General features: G+C 45.7%; 1 protein-coding gene across 1 annotated transcript in view; it reads right to left on the bottom strand.

Moving 5' to 3' along the window:
* Positions 1–21,461, bottom strand: part of sema7a (semaphorin 7A (JohnMiltonHagen blood group)) — a 128,571-nt gene that overhangs the window by 25,385 nt on the left and 81,725 nt on the right. The window contains exons 8-9 of the mRNA XM_082968229.1: positions 9,860–10,038; positions 4,283–4,391 (exon numbers count right to left, since the gene is read on the bottom strand). Coding sequence (XP_082824355.1) covers positions 4,283–4,391; positions 9,860–10,038 — 288 coding nt within the window. The remainder of the gene's footprint in view (positions 1–4,282; positions 4,392–9,859; positions 10,039–21,461) is intronic.

Raw genomic sequence — 21,461 nt, forward strand, 5'->3', positions numbered from 1 at the left:
AGGAGATAAGACAGGAGAACAGGTCTTTACTGTTAGAGACACACTGAGGAGATAAGACAGGAGAACAGGTCTTTACTGTTAGAGACACACTGAGGAGATAAGACAGGAGAACAGGTCTTTACTGTTAGAGACACACTGAGGAGATAAGACAGGAGAACAGGTCTTTACTGTTAGAGACACACTGAGGAGATAAGACAGGAGAACAGGTCTTTATCCAGATAAGCACCCCATTCGATAGAAGCCTTTGCCAAATAATTGAATAAAAATCGGAATTTCGCAGCAGATAATACGGTCGATGAGACATTCATGTCGTTTATCCCAGGACTAAATCTTGCATAGTTTGATCAGATGCATGTTATGTAGTCTGTCCACGAAAGACTACAAAGACATGGCCTGCTGACATAAATATTCCAGTATAACGTGCCATGTCGCGATGGTGTTTACGTTTCTCAATAGGTTACAGGAAATCACTTAATAAGGGCATAAAACGCTGCTTTTGTTTATACTCCTAAAAGTCATTTAACATTTCTTAAAACACATGTATAAACGTTAAACACTCTTATATGTTAAACCGTGTATGTAAATATGTCTTATTTATTTATTTTATTTTATTTCACCTTTATTTAACCAGGTTGGCTAGTTGAGAACAAGTCCTTTATTTAACCGGAGGCGTTGAGCGCCCCAGGAGGCAGTTGAGAACAAGTCCTTTATTTAACCAGGTAGGCAAAGTTGAGAACAAGTTCTCATTTACCAGGAGGCGTGGCGCCACCGGTGGCCAAGATGAAGCAAAGCAGTTCGACAACATACAACAACAACAGAGTTACACATGGAGTAAAACAAACATACAGTCAATAACACAGTAGAAAAAAGACAAATATATATATATATATATATATATATATATATATATATATATATATATATATAAATGGCATATATATAAAAGAAGAAAAGTGACTTGCTTCCTGGTAAAGGGAGTCAGGAAGCACAGAAGGCCTTAGTCAGACTGTGTTGTTGTTGTCGTCTATACAACTCGTCTTAGTCACATTAGGAACTTAGACAAAACAATAGAACATATTGACTCTTCCCAAAAGGAAGTGCGTGAGGACTGTATTGTCAGGGTCAGGGTCAGGGTGGAGGAAAAAAACAGATTGAGGAAGTTGTTCAGACAATAAAACCACCTAACAGAAACCTGCAGGGTCTCAGTAGTGGTAGAAATCACATTTTATTGGTCATATACACATATTTAACAGATTTATTGTGGGTGGTAGTGAAATGCTTGTGTTCCTAGCTCCAACAGTGCAGTAATATCTAACCATTCACAACAATCACACACACATCTAAAGTAAAATAATGGAATTAAGAAATATATAAATATTAGGAGTGACTAAAATACAGTAGAATATAATACAGTATATACATATGAGATGAGTAAAACAGTATGTAAACATTATTAAAGTGACCAGTGATTCCCTGTGTATCTATATAGAGCAGCAGCCTCTAAGGTGCAGGGTTGGGTAACCAGGTGGAGGCCGGCTAGTGATGGCTATTTAACAATCTGATGGCCTTGAGATAGAAGCTGTTTTTCAGTCTTTCGGTCCTAGTTTTGTTCCCCGAGCTACTTAGTTACCACTTTTGCCTTATGGCAAAGTGCTCCATCATGCTGGAAAAGGAATTGTTCGTCCCCAAACTGTTCCTGGATGGTTGGGAGAAGTTGCTCTCGGAGGATGTGTTGGTACCATTCTTTATTCATGGCTGTGTTCTTAGGCAAAATTGTGAGTGAGCCCACTCCCTTGGCTGAGAAGTAACCCCATACATGAATGGTCTCTGGATGCTTTACTGTTGGCATGACACAGGACTGATGGTAGCGCTCACCTTGTCTTCTCCGGACAAGCTTTTTCCCCCAAACAATCGGAAAGGGGATTCATCAGAGAAAATGACTTTACCCCAGTCCTCAGCAGTCCAATCCCTGTACCTTTTGCAGAATATCAGTCTGTCCCTGATGCTTTTCCTGGAGAGAAGTGGCTTCTTTGCTGCCCTTCTTGACACCAGGCCATCCTCCAAAAGTCTTCGCCTCACTGTGCGTGCAGATGCACTCACACCTGCCTGCTACCATTCCTGAGCAAGCTCTGTACTGGTGGTGCCCCGATCCCGCAGCTGAATCAACTTTAGGAGACAGTCCTGGCGCTTACTGGACTTTCTTGGGCGCCCTGAAGCCTTCTTCACAACAATTGAACCGCTCTCCTTGAAGTTCTTGATGATCCGATAAATGGTTGATTTAGGTGCAATCTTACTGGCAGCAATATCCTTGCCTGTGAAGCCCTGTGTTTCCTTGCAGGTAACCATGGTTGACAGAGGAAGAACAATGATTCCAAGCACCACCCTCTTTTTGAAGCTTCCAGTCTGTTATTCGAACTCAATCAGCATGACAGAGTGATCTCCAGCCTTGTCCTCGTCAACACTCACACCTGTGTTAACGAGGGAATCACTGACATGATGTCAGCTGGTCCTTTTGTGGCAGGGCTGAAATGCAGTGGAAATGTTTTTTGGGGGATTCAGTTCATTTGCATGGCAAAGAGGGACTTTGCAATTAATTGCAATTCATCTGATCACTCTTCATAACATTCTGGAGTATATGCAAATTGCCATCATACAAACTGAGGCAGCAGACTTTGTGAAAATTAATATTTGTGTCATTCTCAAAACTTTTGGCCATGACTGTATGTGTCCTGGAGTGCAGGTATTCCGCCCCCAGTGATGTGTTGGGCAGACTCTGGAGAGCCCTGCGGTTGCGGGCGGTGCAGTTGCCGTACCAGGCAGTGATACAGCCAGATAAAATGCTCTCAATTGTGCATCTGTAAAAGTTTGTGAGGGTTTAAGGTGCCAAGCCAAATTTCAGGCTACAGAGGGAATAACTACACTGTTTGTATTCGGCCATATTCCCAGTCACCTTTCCATGGTTAAATGCCGTGGTTCGAGCTTTCAGTTTTGTGTGAATGCCGCCATCTATCCTCGGTTTCTGGTTAGGGTTGGTTTTAATAGTCACAGTGGGAACAACATCTCCTATACATTTCCTGATAAACTCACTTAATCAGTGTATTCGTCAATATTATTCTCTGAAGCTACCCAGAACATATCCCAGTCCGCGTGATCAAAACAATCTTGAAGCGCGGATTACGATTGGTCAGACCAGTGTTGGATAGTCATTTGGACGGGTCCTTCCTGTTTGAGTTTCTGCCTATAGGAAGGGAGGAGCAAAATGGAGTCGTGGTCTGATTTGCCGAAGGGAGGGCGGGGGGAGGGCCTTGTAGGCATTTCAGGAAGTTGGAGTAGCAGTGGTCCAGTGTTTTACCAGCGCGAGTACTACAGTCAATGTGTTGATAGAACTTCGGTAGTATTTTCCTCAAATTTGCTTTGTTAAAATCCCCAGCTACAATAAATACGCTCTCAGGATATGGGTTTTGCTCTAATGCTGTTGTCAGGCACAATCTACACGACAGGCGCAGCACATACAGGCAACTATGAGTCACACAGTTGGAGATATTATGTGTCGTGACTGCAGCAGCCACAGCCCCAGCCACAGCCACAGCCCCAGCCACAGCCACAGCCCCAGCCACAGCTATAGAAAGACATGTGGAAACTGATGTGAACTCTGAGCTGAAGAGGCCCATGGTTCCCATCGCTGTACAGGCCAGGCCAGGGAGGGTCCATTTTTTAGGATTGTGTTCCCAAATGCCACCCTATTCCCTATGTAGTGCACTACCTTTTGACCAGGGCTTTGGAAAGTAGTGCACTATATAGGGAATAGGGTGCCATTTGGAAACACAGAACCCATGTTTCCCTTTGTCTGTGGAATACTGATGTTCCTATGAAAAGGTGCACAGAGCCAGATTTTTCCTCCTATCCACCCTGGAATAATGAGTCAGTCTCGTGTTATTTATGGTCCACATCACGCTGGGCTGAAATATGATTCTCTAACATAACAAGAAGACAACAGAGTTCTTTGTTAACGTGAGCAGACCTGCCTTCTTCCATGTGGCTCAGTTGGTAGAGCATGGTGTTTGCAACGCCAGCATGGTGTTTGCAACGCTAGGGTTGTGGGTTCGATTCCCACGAGGGGGCCAGTACAACAACAACAAAAAAATGCATGAAATGAAATGTATTTACTACTGTAAGTCGCTCTGGATAAGAGCGTCTGCTAAAATGTAAAAATGTATGTAGCTATGTAGAATAGAAAACGTGTTTATTGTCCTGGAAGAGGAAAGCAGGAAGAGATCCTTACTGTTCCAGGTCTTGGGTTGGGAATGTCTTTATTGTATCCCCTGAAGGGAGACTCCTGAAATATCCTGTCGATCTCTTCCATGGAGTAGATGCAGACAGCTGTGCCATTCCTATTGGTGGAGAGAACAGGTTAGATTGTTCATGTTCAAATCAAATGTTATGAGTCACATGTGCCGAATACAACAGGTGTAGTAGACCTCACAGTGAAATGCTGAATACAACAGGTGTAGTAGACCTCACAGTGAAATGCTGAATACAACAGGTGTAGTAGACCTCACAGTGAAATGCTGAATACAACAGGTGTAGTAGACCTTACAGTGAAATGCTGAATACAACAGGTGTAGTAGACCTCACAGTGAAATGCTGAATACAACAGGTGTAGTAGACCTCACAGTGAAATGCTGAATACAACAGGTGTAGTAGACCTCACAGTGAAATGCTGAATACAACAGGTGTAGTAGACCTCACAGTGAAATGCTGAATACAACAGGTGTAGTAGACCTCACAGTGAAATGTTTACTTATGAGCCCCTAACCAACAATGCAGTTAAAAAAAAATACAGATAAGAATCAGAGATAAAAGTAACAAGTAATTAAAGAGCAGCAGTAAAATAACAATGAGGAGGCTGTATACAGGGTATTACGGTACAGAGTCAATGTGGAGGCTATACACAGGGTGTTACGGTACAGAGTCAATGTGGAGGCTATATACAGGGGGTACCGGTACAGAGTCAATGTGGAGGCTATATACAGGGGGTACCGGTACAGAGTCAATGTGGAGGCTATATACAGGGGGTACCGGTACAGAGTCAATGTGGAGGCTATATACAGGGGGTACTGGTACAGAGTCAATGTGGAGGCTATATACAGGGGGTACCGGTACAGAGTCAATGTGGAGGCTATATACAGGGTGTTACGGTACAGAGTCAATGTGGAGGCTATATACAGGAGGTACCGGTACAGAGTCAATGTGGAGGCTATATACAGGGGGTACTGGTACAGAGTCAATGTGGAGGCTATATACAGGGGGTACCGGTACAGAGTCAATGTGGAGGCTATATACAGGGGGTACCGGTACAGAGTCAATGTGGAGGCTATATACAGGGGGTACCGGTACAGAGTCAATGTGGAGGCTATATACAGGGGGTACCGGTACAGAGTCAATGTGGAGGCTATATACAGAGGGTACCGGTACAGAGTCAATGTGGAGGCTATATACAGGGGGTACCGGTACAGAGTCAATGTGGAGGCTATATACAGGGGGTACTGGTACAGAGTCAATGTGGAGGCTATATACAGGGGGTACCGGTACAGAGTCAATGTGGAGGCTATATACAGGGGGTACTGGTACAGAGTCAATGTGGAGGCTATATACAGGAGGTACCAGTACAGAGTCAATGTGGAGGCTATATACAGGGGGTACCGGTACAGAGTCAATGTGGAGGCTATATACAGGGGGTACCGGTACAGAGTCAATGTGGAGGCTATATACAGGAGGTACCAGTACAGAGTCAATGTGGAGGCTATATACAGGAGGTACCAGTACAGAGTCAATGTGGAGGCTATATACAGGAGGTACCAGTACAGAGTCAATGTGGAGGCTATATACAGGGGGGTACCGGTTCAGAGTCAATGTGGAGGCTATATACAGGAGGTACTGGTACAGAGTCAATGTGGAGGCTATATACAGGGGGTACCGGTACAGAGTCAATGTGGAGGTTATATACTGGGGGTACCAGTACAGAGTCAATGTGGAGGCTATATACAGGGGGTACCAGTACAGAGTCAATGTGGAGGCTATATACAGGGGGTACCAGTACAGAGTCAATGTGGAGGCTATATACAGGGGGTACCAGTACAGAGTCAATGTGGAGGCTATATACAGGGGGGGTACCGGTTCAGAGTCAATGTGGAGGCTATATACAGGAGGTACCGGTTCAGAGTCAATGTGGAGGCTATATACAGGGGGTACCGGTACAGAGTCAATGTGGAGGTTATATACAGGAGGTACCAGTACAGAGTCAATGTGGAGGCTATATACAGGGGGTACCGGTACAGAGTCAATGTGGAGGCTATATACAGGAGGTACCAGTACAGAGTCAATGTGGAGGCTATATACAGGGGGTACCGGTACAGAGTCAATGTGGAGGCTATATACAGGGGGTACCGGTACAGAGTCAATGTGGAGGCTATATACAGGAGGTACCAGTACAGAGTCAATGTGGAGGCTATATACAGGAGGTACCAGTACAGAGTCAATGTGGAGGCTATATACAGGGGGTACCAGTACAGAGTCAATGTGGAGGCTATATACAGGGGGTACCAGTACAGAGTCAATGTGGAGGCTATATACAGGGGGTACCAGTACAGAGTCAATGTGGAGGCTATATACAGGGGGGTACCGGTACACAGTCAATGTGGAGGCTATATACACGGGGGTACCGGTACAGAGTCAATGTGGAGGCTATATACAGGGTATTACGGTACTGAGTCAATGTGGAGGCTATATACAGGGGGTACCAGTACAGAGTCAATGTGGAGGCTATATACAGGGGGTACCAGTACAGAGTCAATGTGGAGGCTATATACAGGGGGGTACCGGTTCAGAGTCAATGTGGAGGCTATATACAGGAGGTACCGGTTCAGAGTCAATGTGGAGGCTATATACAGGGGGTACCGGTACAGAGTCAATGTGGAGGTTATATACTGGGGGTACCAGTACAGAGTCAATGTGGAGGCTATATACAGGGGGTACCAGTACAGAGTCAATGTGGAGGCTATATACAGGGGGTACCAGTACAGAGTCAATGTGGAGGCTATATACAGGGGGTACCAGTACAGAGTCAATGTGGAGGCTATATACAGGGGGTACCAGTACAGAGTCAATGTGGAGGCTATATACAGGGGGGTACCGGTACAGAGTCAATGTGGAGGCTATATACACGGGGGTACCGGTACAGAGTCAATGTGGAGGCTATATACAGGGTATTACGGTACTGAGTCAATGTGGAGGCTATATACAGGGGGGTACCGGTACAGAGTCAATGTGGAGGCTATATACAGGGGGTACCGGTACAGAGTCAATGTGGAGGCTATATACAGGGGGTACCGGTACAGAGTCAATGTGGAGGCTATATACAGGGGGGTACCGGTACAGAGTCAATGTGGAGGCTATATACAGGGGGTACCGGTACAGAGTCAATGTGGAGGGGCACCGGTTAGTTGAGGTAATATGTACATGAAGGTAGAGTTATTAAAGTGACTATGCATAGATGATAACAGAGAGTAGCAGTGGTGTAAAGGGGGGCAATGCAAATAGTCTGGGTAGCCATTTGACTAGATGTTCAGGAGTCTTATGGCTTGGGGGGTAGAAGCTGTTTAGAAGCCTCTTGGTCCTAGACTTGGTGCTCTGGTATCGCTTGCCGTGCGGTAGCAGAGAGAACAGTCTGTGACTAGGGTGGCTGGAGTCTTTGACAATTTTTAGGGCTTTCCTCTGACACCGCCTGGTATAGAGGTTCTGGATGGCAGGAAGCTTGGCCCCAGTGATGTACTGGGCCGTACGCACTACCCTCTGTAGTGCCTTGTGATCGGAAGCTGAGCAGTTGCCATACCAGGCAGTGATGCAACCAGTCAGGATGCTCTCGATGGTGCAGCTGTAGAACCTTTTGAGGATCTGAGGACTCATGCCAAATCTTTTCAGTCTCCTGAGGGGGAATTGGTTTTGTCGTGCCCTCTTCATGACTGTCTTGGTTTGCTTGGACCATTCTAATTTGTTGGTGATGTGGACACCAAGGAACTTGAAGCTCTCAACCTGCTCCACTACAGCCCCGTCGATGAGAATGGGGGCGTGCTCGGTCCTCCTTTTCCTGTAGTCCACAACCATCTCCTTTTGTCTTGATCACGTTGAGGGAGAGGTTGTTGTCCTGGCACCACATGGCCAGGTCTCTGACCTCCTCCCTATAGGCTGACTCATCGTTGTCGGTGATCAGGTCTACCACTGTAGCCCCAATAATTTTAATGATTATTTATTTGAATTGCGCGCCCTCCAATTTCACTGGAAGTTGTCGACAGTTGTTCCGCTGGCCCTAAGAAGTTCAGAACACGGTTATCTTCCTCGGGAAGAACCATTGTTTAACAGAACATGGTTCTCTTTCTCATGAAGAACCTTTCCCAGCTAGCACAGTGGATCTGGGCCGATTCCGGCATTCCCCCTCATAAACATCCCCTGGTCCTCCTTCCCTCTCCTTCTGCATCCCCCCTCATAAACATTCCCTGGTCCTCCTTCCTTCTCCTTCTGTATTCCCACTCATAAACATCCCCTGGTCCTCCTTCCCTCTCCTTCTGCATCCCCCCTCATAAACATCCCCTGGTCCTCCTTCCTTCTCCTTCTACATTCCCCCTCATAAACATCCCCTGGCCCCCTTCCCTCTCCTTCTGCATTCCCCCTCATAAACATCCCCTGGTCCTCCTTCCCTCTCCTTCTACATTCCCCCTCATAAACATCCCCTGGTCCTCCTTCCCTCTCCTTCTACATTCCCCTCATAAACATCCCCTGGTCCTCCTTCCCTCTCCTTCTGCATCCCCCCTCATAAACATCCCCTGGTCCTCCTTCCCTCTCCTTCTACATTCCCCCTCATAAACATCCCCTGGTCCTCCTTCCCTCTCCTTCTACATTCCCCTCATAAACATCCCCTGGTCCTCCTTCCCTCTCCTTCTACATTCCCCTCATAAACATCCCCTGGCCCCCTTCCTTCTCCTTCTGCATTCCCCTCATAAACATCCCCTGGTCCTCCTTCCCTCTCCTTCTGCATCCCCCCTCATAAACATCCCCTGGTCCTCCTTCCTTCTCCTTCTGCATCCCCCCTCATAAACATCCCCTGGCCCCCTTCCCTCTCCTTCTGTATTCCCCCTCATAAACATCCCCTGGCCCCCTTCCCTCTACCCTGTCTACTCTATCCATGTGGAAGAGGAAGATTATGAAAATCATCATCAATCCTATATATGTTAAAATCCTTATAATGAGTGAATAGGGTCACTGACAGTGTTTGATTATGGTCTCCCATCGTGATTTTGGGATATGTATAGATCTCAGTAATTCATTTACTTTTATATGTTGACCGCTAGCTAGTTACAGAACTTTTCTCTGTACACGGCGTCATTGAGCTACCATGGCTATTCATGTCCCCTTTCGTCGTTTATTGTTCTTTGCAGAGTTGGCGTATAAAAAGGCGGCACAGCATTTGTTTCTGGAATTGTTTCCTGTCACGATCAGAAAATAAAACCTAGTCAGAACAACCCAGATCCTCTGGTCATCTGTTCTCGGATCAAAACAGAACACAGAGACGATCAACACCGACAACATCAGGAAGAACCTTTGTTTAAACAGAACACTGTTATCTTTGTGTTCTGTTAAAATAGCATTTATTGTTGTCAATGGGAGACCTGCTCGAAAAATCTGAGGTAAAGCGTGCAGATCTCAAGTCAGAATACCGCTCCAGTGACATTGTAGTTTAGAATTTGGGGCATTGGGAGAACTCAGTAGCTGCTGGGAGACAACAGAGACAGGATCATTTCCTCACCAGCTGCTAGTGAACAGAGCATAGACTCGCGAGTCTCTCCATTCCTCCGCGTGAAGCACGTAGACGTCTTGGAGACGGTTAAAGTAGAGCGAGTCGTTGGGAATCCCACACACCAGCCGAGCCTTCAGGAACGACGTCCACATGTTCTGCAAGAACCGCTTAGAACCGCCTTCATCCACCTGTGGAATGACATCGCCACCATAATCAACATCATCATCATCACCATCATCCTCACCACCATCATCATCATCACCATCACCACCATCATCATCATCACCATCATCCTCACCACCATCATCCTCATCACCATCACCACCATCACCATCACCATCATCAACATTATCATCATCACCATCACCACCATCACCACCACCACCATCCTCATCACCATCATCCTCATCACCATAATCAACATCATCATCCTCACCACCATCATCCTCATCACCATCATCCTCATCACCATCATCCTCATCACCATCACCATTATTATCCCCATCATCCTCACCACCACCATCATCATCACCATCCTCATTATGCCGCTGCACAACGATGACATCATCAGAACAAAGACACTGAAGAAGAACCAAGCCTTCATTTCAATGTTTCCACAACTGTGACCCCTTTAAAAATCGGACCAGTAACAAACATGGGAACCGAGATAGATGTCTCACAGTGGAAGTTTAGTCTTTTGAAGGCCATGTAGTGTTTATCTACACAGATGGTTCTGTTCCAATCTCTTCACATACTAATTCTTTTTTTTTTAAATACAGTAGCTAGAATGTTAGTGGCCTTGAAGATTCCCCTGGTGGTATGGTTAGCCTACATTAGAGTATATACAGTCTTCTCCAACAAATAGCTGGGCTGCTAAGACGCAGCTGGGCTGCTAGAAGGGAGGGCCTTGTACTGCAGTAGAATAAACAGTCAAGGTGCTGTTACAGCTGTTCTCAGGAATGACTGGAATCTGTGGGATAACGGGGAGTGTTGGTGCAGATATAACCAGACAGTACTAGATAGAACTATGGTTCAGAGCTTTGATGAAACGGAGCTTGTAATCTATCCTGGAGTCAGATCAGTAAAATCACTAAAATTATACCTTTTTCCCCAGCAACAGACTATGATCGATAATGTCAAAAGCCCCACTGAAGTCTAACACGGAACCCAAACCGTTTGCGTGCGTGCACTATCATGCGCCATCGTGCATAAATGTATTTTGTCCCCCCCACACTAAACGCGATCACAACACGCAGGTTGAAATATCAAAACAAACTATGAACCAATTATATTCATTTGGGGACAGGTCGAAAAGCATTAAACACTTATGGCAATTTAGCTAGCTAATTTGTCCTATTTAGCTAGCTTGCTGTTGCTTGCTAATTTCTACTGGGATATAAACATTGAGTTGTTATTTTACCTGAAATGCACAAGGTCCTCTACTCCGACAATTAATCCACACATAAAACGGTCAACCAAATAGTTTCTAGTCATCTCTCCTCCTTCCAGGCTTTTTCGTCTTTTGACTTTATATTGCGATTGGCAACTTTCATAAATTAGGTTTCATGACCTCGTTCGTCTTTCAGTCACCCACGTGGGTATAACCAATGAGGAGATGGGACGTGGGTACCTGCTTCTATAAACCAATGAGGAGATGGGAGAGGCAGGACTTGCAGCATGATCTGCGTCAGAAATAGAACTGACTTCTATTTTAGCCCTTGGCAACGCAGATGCTCTTTGGCGCGTGCGAACAGTGTGGGTGCAATTATTGAATAACATGTATGTCTAAATTAATTTTGCAACGCGAGCGCACGCGACGCGAGCGGTGTAGTCAGCCTGTAATAAATCAGCCCCCCACAATCTTTTTTTAAATCATTTTCTCTCAGCCAATCATCAGTCATTTGTGTAAGTGCTGTGCTTGTTGAATGTCCTTCTCTATAAGCGTGCTGAAAGTCTGTTGTCAATTTGTTTACTGTGAAATAGCATTGTTTCTGGTCAAACTATTTTTTCCAGAAGTTTACTAAGGGTTGGTAACAGGCTGATTGGTTGGCTATTTGAGCCAGTAAAGGGGGCTTTACTATTCTTAGGTAGCAGAATGACTTTAGCTTCCCTCCAGGCCTGAGGGCACTGCTCTCTAGTAGGCTTAAATTGAAGATGTGGCAAATAGGAGTGGCAATATCATCCGCTATTATCCTCAGTAATTTTCCATCCGACTTGTCATTTGAAGGGGTGTCCACATACTTTTGAATATCTAGTGTACAATAGGTATGGTCTCATTATGCCATGACTAGTGGAGGCGTTAAGCCAGGATAGGTAGGTCAAACACACTGTAGGTCAGTAACCACTAAACTGGGTCTAAACTGGGTCTAAACTGGTTCTGAACTGGGTCTGAACTGGGTCTAAACTGGGTCTGAACTGGGTCTGAACTGGGTCTAAACTGGGTCTGAACTGGGTCTGAACTGGGTCTGAACTGGGTTTGAACTGGGTCTGAACTGGGTTTGAACTGGGTCTGAACTGGTTCTGAACTGGGTTTGAACTGGGTCTGAACTGGGTCTAAACTGGGTCTGAACTGGGTCTAAACTGTTTCTGAACTGGGTCTAAACTGGGTCTGAACTGGGTCTAAACTGGGTTTGAACTGGGTCTGAACTGGGTTTGAACTGGTTCTGAACTGGGTCTGAACTGGGTCTAAACTGGGTTTGAACTGGGTCTGAACTGGGTTTGAACTGGTTCTGAACTGGGTCTGAACTGGGTTTGAACTGGTTCTGAACTGGTTCTGAACTGGGTCTGAACTGGTTCTGAACTGGGTTTGAACTGGTTCTGAACTGGTTCTGAACTGGGTCTGAACTGGTTCTGAACTGGGTTTGAACTGGATCTGAACTGGGTCTGAACTGGTTCTGAACTGAATGGAAAACACTGCTAATATACATCTAATTCAACTTGAAATCCTCGCAGGTGCCGTGCTAGAGCGGGCATCCAGCCTGGTAGGAGGATGCCTGCGCAGCGCATCTGGTCGCCGGTACGCCTCCGAGGACCAGGCTACCCAACTCCCGCTCTACGCACGGCTACCATCAGGCCCCTGCACAGCCCAGTCTGCCCTGTACAAGCACCCCGCTCGTACAGGGCTACTAGTTCCATCCAGCCAAGACGGGTTGTGCAGGAGGTAAGATCAAGACCGACTGTGCGCCTCCATAGCCCTGGGTTTCCAGCTCCTGTCTCTCGTGCGGACCCGGAAGTGCGTCAACCCAGTCCGACTCGTCCTGTTCCCGCTCCCCGCACTAGCCTGGAGGTGCGTGTTCACAATCTGGTACATTTTGACTTAATAAATGTTCAAAATGAACAAACACAGTCCTGCTGAATTTTGGTCCTCCTTCACCGACGATACCCGTGACAGATAAGTTCATTAGAGTTACCAGCCTCAGAAATTGCAGCCCAAATAAACGCTTCACAGAGTTCAAGTAACAGACACATCTCAACATCAAACTTTATTTGCCACATGCGCCGAACACAACAAGTGTAGACTTTACCGTGAAATGCTGACTGACGAGCCCTTAACCAACAGTGCAGTTCAAGAAGAAGAAAATATTTAGCAAGTAGACTAAAATAAAAAGTTATAATAAAAAGTAACACAATAAGAATAACAATAACGAGGCTAAATACAGGGGGTACCGGTACCAAGTCTAATGGCTTGGGTGTAGGAGCAGTTGAGGAGCCTTTTGATCCTGGATGGCAGGAAGCTTGGCCCCAGTGATGTACTGGGCCGTTCGCACTACCCTCTATAGTGCCTTACGGTCGGAGGCAGAGCAGTTGTCATACCAGGTGGTGATGCAACCGGTCAGGATGCTCTCGATGGTGCAGCTGTAGAACCTTTTGAGGATCTGAGGACCCATGCCAAATCTTTTCAGTCTCCTGAGGGGGAATAGGTTTTGTCGTGCCCTCTTCACGACTGTCTTGGTTTGCTTGGACCATGATAGTTTGTTGGTGATGTGGACACCAAGGAACTTGAAACTCTCAACCCGCTCCACTACAGCCCAGTTGATGTTAATGGGGGCCTGTTCGGCCCACCTTTTCCTGTAGTCCACAATCAGCTCCTTTGTCTTGCTCACATTGAGGGAGAGGCTGTTGTCCTGGCACCACACTGCCAGGTCTCTGACCTCCTCCCTATAGGCTGTCTCATTGTTGTCGGTGATCAGGCCTACCACTGTTGTGTCGTCGGCAAACTTAATGATGGTGTTGGAGTCGTGCCTGGCCGTGCAGTCGTGGGTGAACAGGGAGTACAGGAGGGGACTGAGCACGCACCCCTGAGGGGCCCTAGTGTTGAGGATCAGCGTGGCAGACGTGTTGTTACCTATCCTTTCCACCTGGAGGCGGCCAGTCAGGAAGTCCAGGATCCAGTTGCAGAGGGAGGTGTTTAGTCCCAGGATCCTTAGCTTATTGATGAGCTTCGTGGGCACTATGGTGTTGAACGCTGAGCTGTAGTCAATGAACAGCATTCTCACATAGGTGTTCCTTTTGTCCAGGTGAGAAAGGGCAGTGTGGAGTGGCAATAGAGACCGTTTACACATTCTCCAAAAATATGGATATTGTCCAGTTCTCAAATTCTGTGATGTAGTAGAAGTTCCTTTGTTCTACTGTGTAAATTCTCTCCATACTGCATGGCCAGCGGGAGAGAGTCCCATGCCAGGAATTTACTACCTGAGATAACAGAACCTGGGTGTAGGAAAGAGTGAGAGAGGCTGGAAGCCAGGATATACACCCAGAAAAGGACCAGGTCATGACAACAGTATAGCCTCATCACCATCATCCTCATCACCATCATCATCATCATCATCACCATCACCATCATCCTCACCACCATCATCCTCATCACCATCACCACCATCACCATCACCATCATCATCACCATCATCAACATTATCATCATCACCATCACCACCATCACCACCACCACCATCCTCATCACCATCATCCTCATCACCATAATCAACATCATCATCCTCACCACCATCATCCTCATCACCATCATCCTCATCACCATCACCACCATCACCATCATCATCACCATCATCAACATTATCATCATCACCATCACCATTATTATCCCCATCATCCTCACCACCACCATCATCATCACCATCCTCATTATGCCGCTGCACAACGATGACATCATCAGAACAAAGACACTGAAGAAGAACCAAGCCTTCATTTCAATGTTTCCACAACTGTGACCCCTTTAAAAATCGGACCAGTAACAAACATGGGAACCGAGATAGATGTCTCACAGTGGAAGTTTAGTCTTTTGAAGGCCATGTAGTGTTTATCTACACAGATGGTTCTGTTCCAATCTCTTCACATACTAATTTTTTTTTTTTTAAATACAGTAGCTAGAATGTTAGTGGCCTTGAAGATTCCCCTGGTGGTATGGTTAGCCTACATTACAGTATATACAGTCTTCTCCAACAAATAGCTGGGCTGCTAGACGCAGCTGGGCTGCTAGAAGGGAGGGCCTTGTACTGCAGTAGAATAAACAGTCAAGGTGCTGTTACAGCTGTTCTCAGGAATGACTGGAATCTGTGGGATAACGGGGAGTGTTGGTGCAGATATATTTATATTGCGATTGGCAACTTTCATAAATTAGGTTTCATGACCTCGTTCGTCTTTCAGTCACCCACGTGGGTATAACCAATGAGGAGATGGGACGTGGGTACCTGCTTCTATAAACCAATGAGGAGATGGGAGAGGCAGGACTTGCAGCATGATCTGCGTCAGAAATAGAACTGACTTCTATTTTAGCCCTTGGCAACGCAGATGCTCTTCGGCGCGTGCGAACAGTGTGGGTGCAATTATTGAATAACATGTATGTCTAAATTAATTTTGCAACGCGAGCGCACGCGACGCGGGCGGTGTAGTCAGCCTGTAATAAATCAGCCCCCCACAATCTTTTTTTAAATCATTTTCTCTCAGCCAATCATCAGTCATTTGTGTAAGTGCTGTGCTTGTTGAATGTCCTTCTCTATAAGCGTGCTGAAAGTCTGTTGTCAATTTGTTTACTGTGAAATAGCATTGTTTCTGGTCAAACTATTTTTTCTGAGGGCACTGCTCTCTAGTAGGCTGAAATTGAAGATGTGGCAAATAGGAGTGGCAATATCATCCGCTATTATCCTCAGTAATTTTCCATCCGACTTGTCATTTGAAGGGGTGTCCACATACTTTTGAATATCTAGTGTACAATAGGTATGGTCTCATTATGCCATGACTAGTGGAGGCGTTAAGCCAGGATAGGTAGGTCAAACACACTGTAGGTCAGTAACCACTAAACTGGGTCTAAACTGGGTCTGAACTGGGTCTGAACTGGGTCTGAACTGGGTCTAAACTGGGTCTAAACTGGGTCTGAACTGGGTCTGAACTGGGTCTGAACTGGGTCTAAACTGGGTTTGAACTGGGTCTGAACTGGGTCTGAACTGGGTCTGAACTGGGTTTGAACTGGGTCTGAACTGGGTTTGAACTGGGTCTGAACTGGGTCTGAACTGGGTCTGAACTGGGTTTGAACTGGGTCTGAACTGGGTCTAAACTGGGTCTGAACTGGGTCTAAACTGTTTCTGAACTGGGTCTAAACTGGGTCTGAACTGGGTCTAAACTGGGTTTGAACTGGGTCTGAACTGGGTTTGAACTGGTTCTGAACTGGTTCTGAACTGGGTCTAAACTGGGTTTGAACTGGGTCTGAACTGGGTTTGAACTGGTTCTGAACTGGGTCTGAACTGGGTTTGAACTGGTTCTGAACTGGTTCTGAACTGGGTCTGAACTGGTTCTGAACTGGGTTTGAACTGGTTCTGAACTGGTTCTGAACTGGGTCTGAACTGGTTCTGAACTGGGTTTGAACTGGATCTGAACTGGGTCTGAACTGGTTCTGAACTGAATGGAAAACACTGCTAATATACATCTAATTCAACTTGAAATCCTCGCAGGTGCCGTGCTAGAGCGGGCATCCAGCCTGGTAGGAGGATGCCTGCGCAGCGCATCTGGTCGCCGGTACGCCTCCGAGGACCAGGCTACCCAACTCCCGCTCTACGCACGGCTACCATCAGGCCCCTGCACAGCCCAGTCTGCCCTGTACAAGCACCCCGCTCGTACAGGGCTACTAGTTCCATCCAGCCAAGACGGGTTGTGCAGGAGGTAAGATCAAGACCGACTGTGCGCCTCCATAGCCCTGGGTTTCCAGCTCCTGTCTCTCGTGCGGACCCGGAAGTGCGTCAACCCAGTCCGACTCGTCCTGTTCCCGCTCCCCGCACTAGCCTGGAGGTGCGTGTTCACAATCTGGTACATTTTGACTTAATAAATGTTCAAAATGAACAAACACAGTCCTGCTGCATTTTGGTCCTCCTTCACCGACGATACCCGTGACAGATAAGTTCATTAGAGTTACCAGCCTCAGAAATTGCAGCCCAAATAAACGCTTCACAGAGTTCAAGTAACAGACACATCTCAACATCAAACTTTATTTGCCACATGCGCCGAACACAACAAGTGCAGACTTTACCGTGAAATGCTGACTGACGAGCCCTTAACCAACAGTGCAGTTCAAGAAGAAGAAAATATTTAGCAAGTAGACTAAAATAAAAAGTTATAATAAAAAGTAACACAATAAGAATAACAATAACGAGGCTAAATACAGGGGGTACCGGTACCAAGTCTAATGGCTTGGGTGTAGGAGCAGTTGAGGAGCCTTTTGATCCTGGATGGCAGGAAGCTTGGCCCCAGTGATGTACTGGGCCGTTCGCACTACCCTCTATAGTGCCTTACGGTCGGAGGCAGAGCAGTTGTCATACCAGGTGGTGATGCAACCGGTCAGGATGCTCTCGATGGTGCAGCTGTAGAACCTTTTGAGGATCTGAGGACCCATGCCAAATCTTTTCAGTCTCCTGAGGGGGAATAGGTTTTGTCGTGCCCTCTTCACGACTGTCTTGGTTTGCTTGGACCATGATAGTTTGTTGGTGATGTGGACACCAAGGAACTTGAAACTCTCAACCCGCTCCACTACAGCCCAGTTGATGTTAATGGGGGCCTGTTCGGCCCACCTTTTCCTGTAGTCCACAATCAGCTCCTTTGTCTTGCTCACATTGAGGGAGAGGCTGTTGTCCTGGCACCACACTGCCAGGTCTCTGACCTCCTCCCTATAGGCTGTCTCATTGTTGTCGGTGATCAGGCCTACCACTGTTGTGTCGTCGGCAAACTTAATGATGGTGTTGGAGTCGTGCCTGGCCGTGCAGTCGTGGGTGAACAGGGAGTACAGGAGGGGACTGAGCACGCACCCCTGAGGGGCCCTAGTGTTGAGGATCAGCGTGGCAGACGTGTTGTTACCTATCCTTTCCACCTGGAGGCGGCCCGTCAGGAAGTCCAGGATCCAGTTGCAGAGGGAGGTGTTTAGTCCCAGGATCCTTAGCTTATTGATGAGCTTCGTGGGCACTATGGTGTTGAACGCTGAGCTGTAGTCAATGAACAGCATTCTCACATAGGTGTTCCTTTTGTCCAGGTGAGAAAGGGCAGTGTGGAGTGGCAATAGAGACCGTTTACACATTCTCCAAAAATATGGATATTGTCCAGTTCTCAAATTCTGTGATGTAGTAGAAGTTCCTTTGTTCTACTGTGTAAATTCTCTCCATACTGCATGGCCAGCGGGAGAGAGTCCCATGCCAGGAATTTACTACCTGAGATAACAGAACCTGGGTGTAGGAAAGAGTGAGAGAGGCTGGAAGCCAGGATATACACCCAGAAAAGGACCAGGTCATGACAACAGTATAGCCTCATCACCATCATCCTCATCACCATCACCATTATTATCCCCATCATCCTCACCACCACCATCATCATCACCATCCTCATTATGCCGCTGCACAACGATGACATCATCAGAACAAAGACACTGAAGAAGAACCAAGCCTTCATTTCAATGTTTCCACAACTGTGACCCCTTTAAAAATCGGACCAGTAACAAACATGGGAACCGAGATAGATGTCTCACAGTGGAAGTTTAGTCTTTTGAAGGCCATGTAGTGTTTATCTACACAGATGGTTCTGTTCCAATCTCTTCACATACTAATTTTTTTTTTTTTAAATACAGTAGCTAGAATGTTAGTGGCCTTGAAGATTCCCCTGGTGGTATGGTTAGCCTACATTACAGTATATACAGTCTTCTCCAACAAATAGCTGGGCTGCTAGAAGGGAGGGCCTTGTACTGCAGTAGAATAAACAGTCAAGGTGCTGTTACAGCTGTTCTCAGGAATGACTGGAATCTGTGGGATAACGGGGAGTGTTGGTGCAGATATAACCAGACAGTACTAGATAGAACTATGGTTCAGAGCTTTGATGAAACGGAGCTTGTAATCTATCCTGGAGTCAGATCAGTAAAATCACTCAAATTATACCTTTTTCCCCAGCAACAGACTATGATCGATAATGTCAAAAGCCCCACTGAAGTCTAACACGGAACCCAAACCGTTTGCGTGCGTGCACTATCATGCGCCATCGTGCATAAATGTATTTTGTCCCCCCCACACTAAACGCGATCACAACACGCAGGTTGAAATATCAAAACAAACTATGAACCAATTATATTCATTTGGGGACAGGTCGAAAAGCATTAAACACTTATGGCAATTTAGCTAGCTAATTTGTCCTATTTAGCTAGCTTGCTGTTGCTTGCTAATTTCTACTGGGATATAAACATTGAGTTGTTATTTTACCTGAAATGCACAAGGTCCTCTACTCCGACAATTAATCCACACATAAAACGGTCAACCAAATAGTTTCTAGTCATCTCTCCTCCTTCCAGGCTTTTTCGTCTTTTGACTTTATATTGCGATTGGCAACTTTCATAAATTAGGTTTCATGACCTCGTTCGTCTTTCAGTCACCCACGTGGGTATAACCAATGAGGAGATGGGACGTGGGTACCTGCTTCTATAAACCAATGAGGAGATGGGAGAGCATGATGAACTGGTTCTGAACTGAATGGAAAACACTGCTAATATACATCTAATTCAACGTGAAATCAACAAAAACTAAAATTAAATTCCAAAATCAGTTTTCCACATTGATTCAACATCATCCCATTGAATTTTTTGGGGTTGAAATGAAACAATGTTGATTCAACCATTTTTTTCCCCCCCAGTGGGTCTAAATCAGCAGCCACTGAACTGCATCTGAGCTGGATGGAAAAACACTTCCTGGTCTCTTAAGGTCGGCGTCGTGTTACAGGAGACGGAAGGCAGCACTAACCACTAGCCCAGGTCTCAGGTTCTCATAAACTGTGAGTATCAATGGCCCTGGTAAACATTTTCCATCTCCTCTCCTTCCCCCGTTTTCAGAGACAATAATAGATGTCTTACTGTGTACTAGTCACACGATATATATCTAAAAAGGTAGATACAAAAATACGTACCGTAGATGGATGGAGGAAATATCAAACTGAAAACAATATAGGCGTCGTTCTCAGACTAACTCAACTCTGTGAGTTCAACTTCCTTCACCTACACTTGTTATATTTATTACAAGATCACAGGAAACATTATGCACCGTGAGAAAACCACTGTTCACCTTCTGACATCAATGTAATACATCAAGTAGTTGGCCAGTAGAGAGCGTGCACACAATATTTGAGTCCCACTTTAAAATGGCATGCAGGTTATAAAGGCTTCATAAAGCCTTCATAAACGTGTTACAAATCATCTATAACTGTATGGCATGCTCTATAAAGGGTTCATAAATGTGGCATAACTGTGTGATATAACCACCAATGTCAAATGTGACATAAACAACTATGTAAAAAAGAATAAATAAAAAAGACATAAACCTGTGCTTTATAAAGGGTGGCATAAGCACGGCTTAATAAAGGCTTTATAAATCAAATTAAATTGAGTCTTCACAAATCATTCATAACCCTGTGATGCATCTTGGTAGAGCATTTCAACACCATGATAAGGTGTTCAAATCCAAAGGACCACCCATACATAAAAAATGTATTCGCACACGACTGTAAGTCGCTTTGGCTCAAAGTGTCTGCTAAATTGGTTCCTGTAAATTGTATATATTATATAAATATTTATAGGATGGTCCAGCTTCTTCCCCTCTTTGCATAGTCAACATTGGACCTGACTTCAACTTCACCCACAAAATGCTGTGCTGCAGGACTCTAAAGTGGTCATAGACAACATAAAACGTTGGTAGGGCATTTTCAAATTTGGTTTGAATTTTTTGTCTACTTCAGTTTTTTTGCTCCAAAATTCCATTATTATAATTAAATGTTTTCATATTTCAGAGCTATGATGAAACTGTCTCTCATGAGGACCGCCACAGGAAATGATGACCCAGAGTTACCTCTGCTGCAGAGGATAATGTCACGTCCTGGCCAGTATAAGGGTTATTTGTTATTGTAGTTTGGTCAGGACGTGGCAGAGGGTATTTGTTTTATGTGGTTCGGGGTGGTGTTTTGGGAAAAGGGTGTTTGATTTAGTATTTCCGGGTTTTTGGGTTATGATCTTTGTTTACGTATTTCTATGTTTATCTAGTTAGTTGTATGTCTATGTTTGGTTAATTGGGGTGGACTTCCAATTGAAGGC

This window comes from Salmo salar, chromosome 23 (assembly GCF_965601325.2).
Source record: "Salmo salar chromosome 23, fSalSal1, whole genome shotgun sequence".
Classification (NCBI taxonomy): Eukaryota; Metazoa; Chordata; class Actinopteri; order Salmoniformes; family Salmonidae; genus Salmo; species Salmo salar.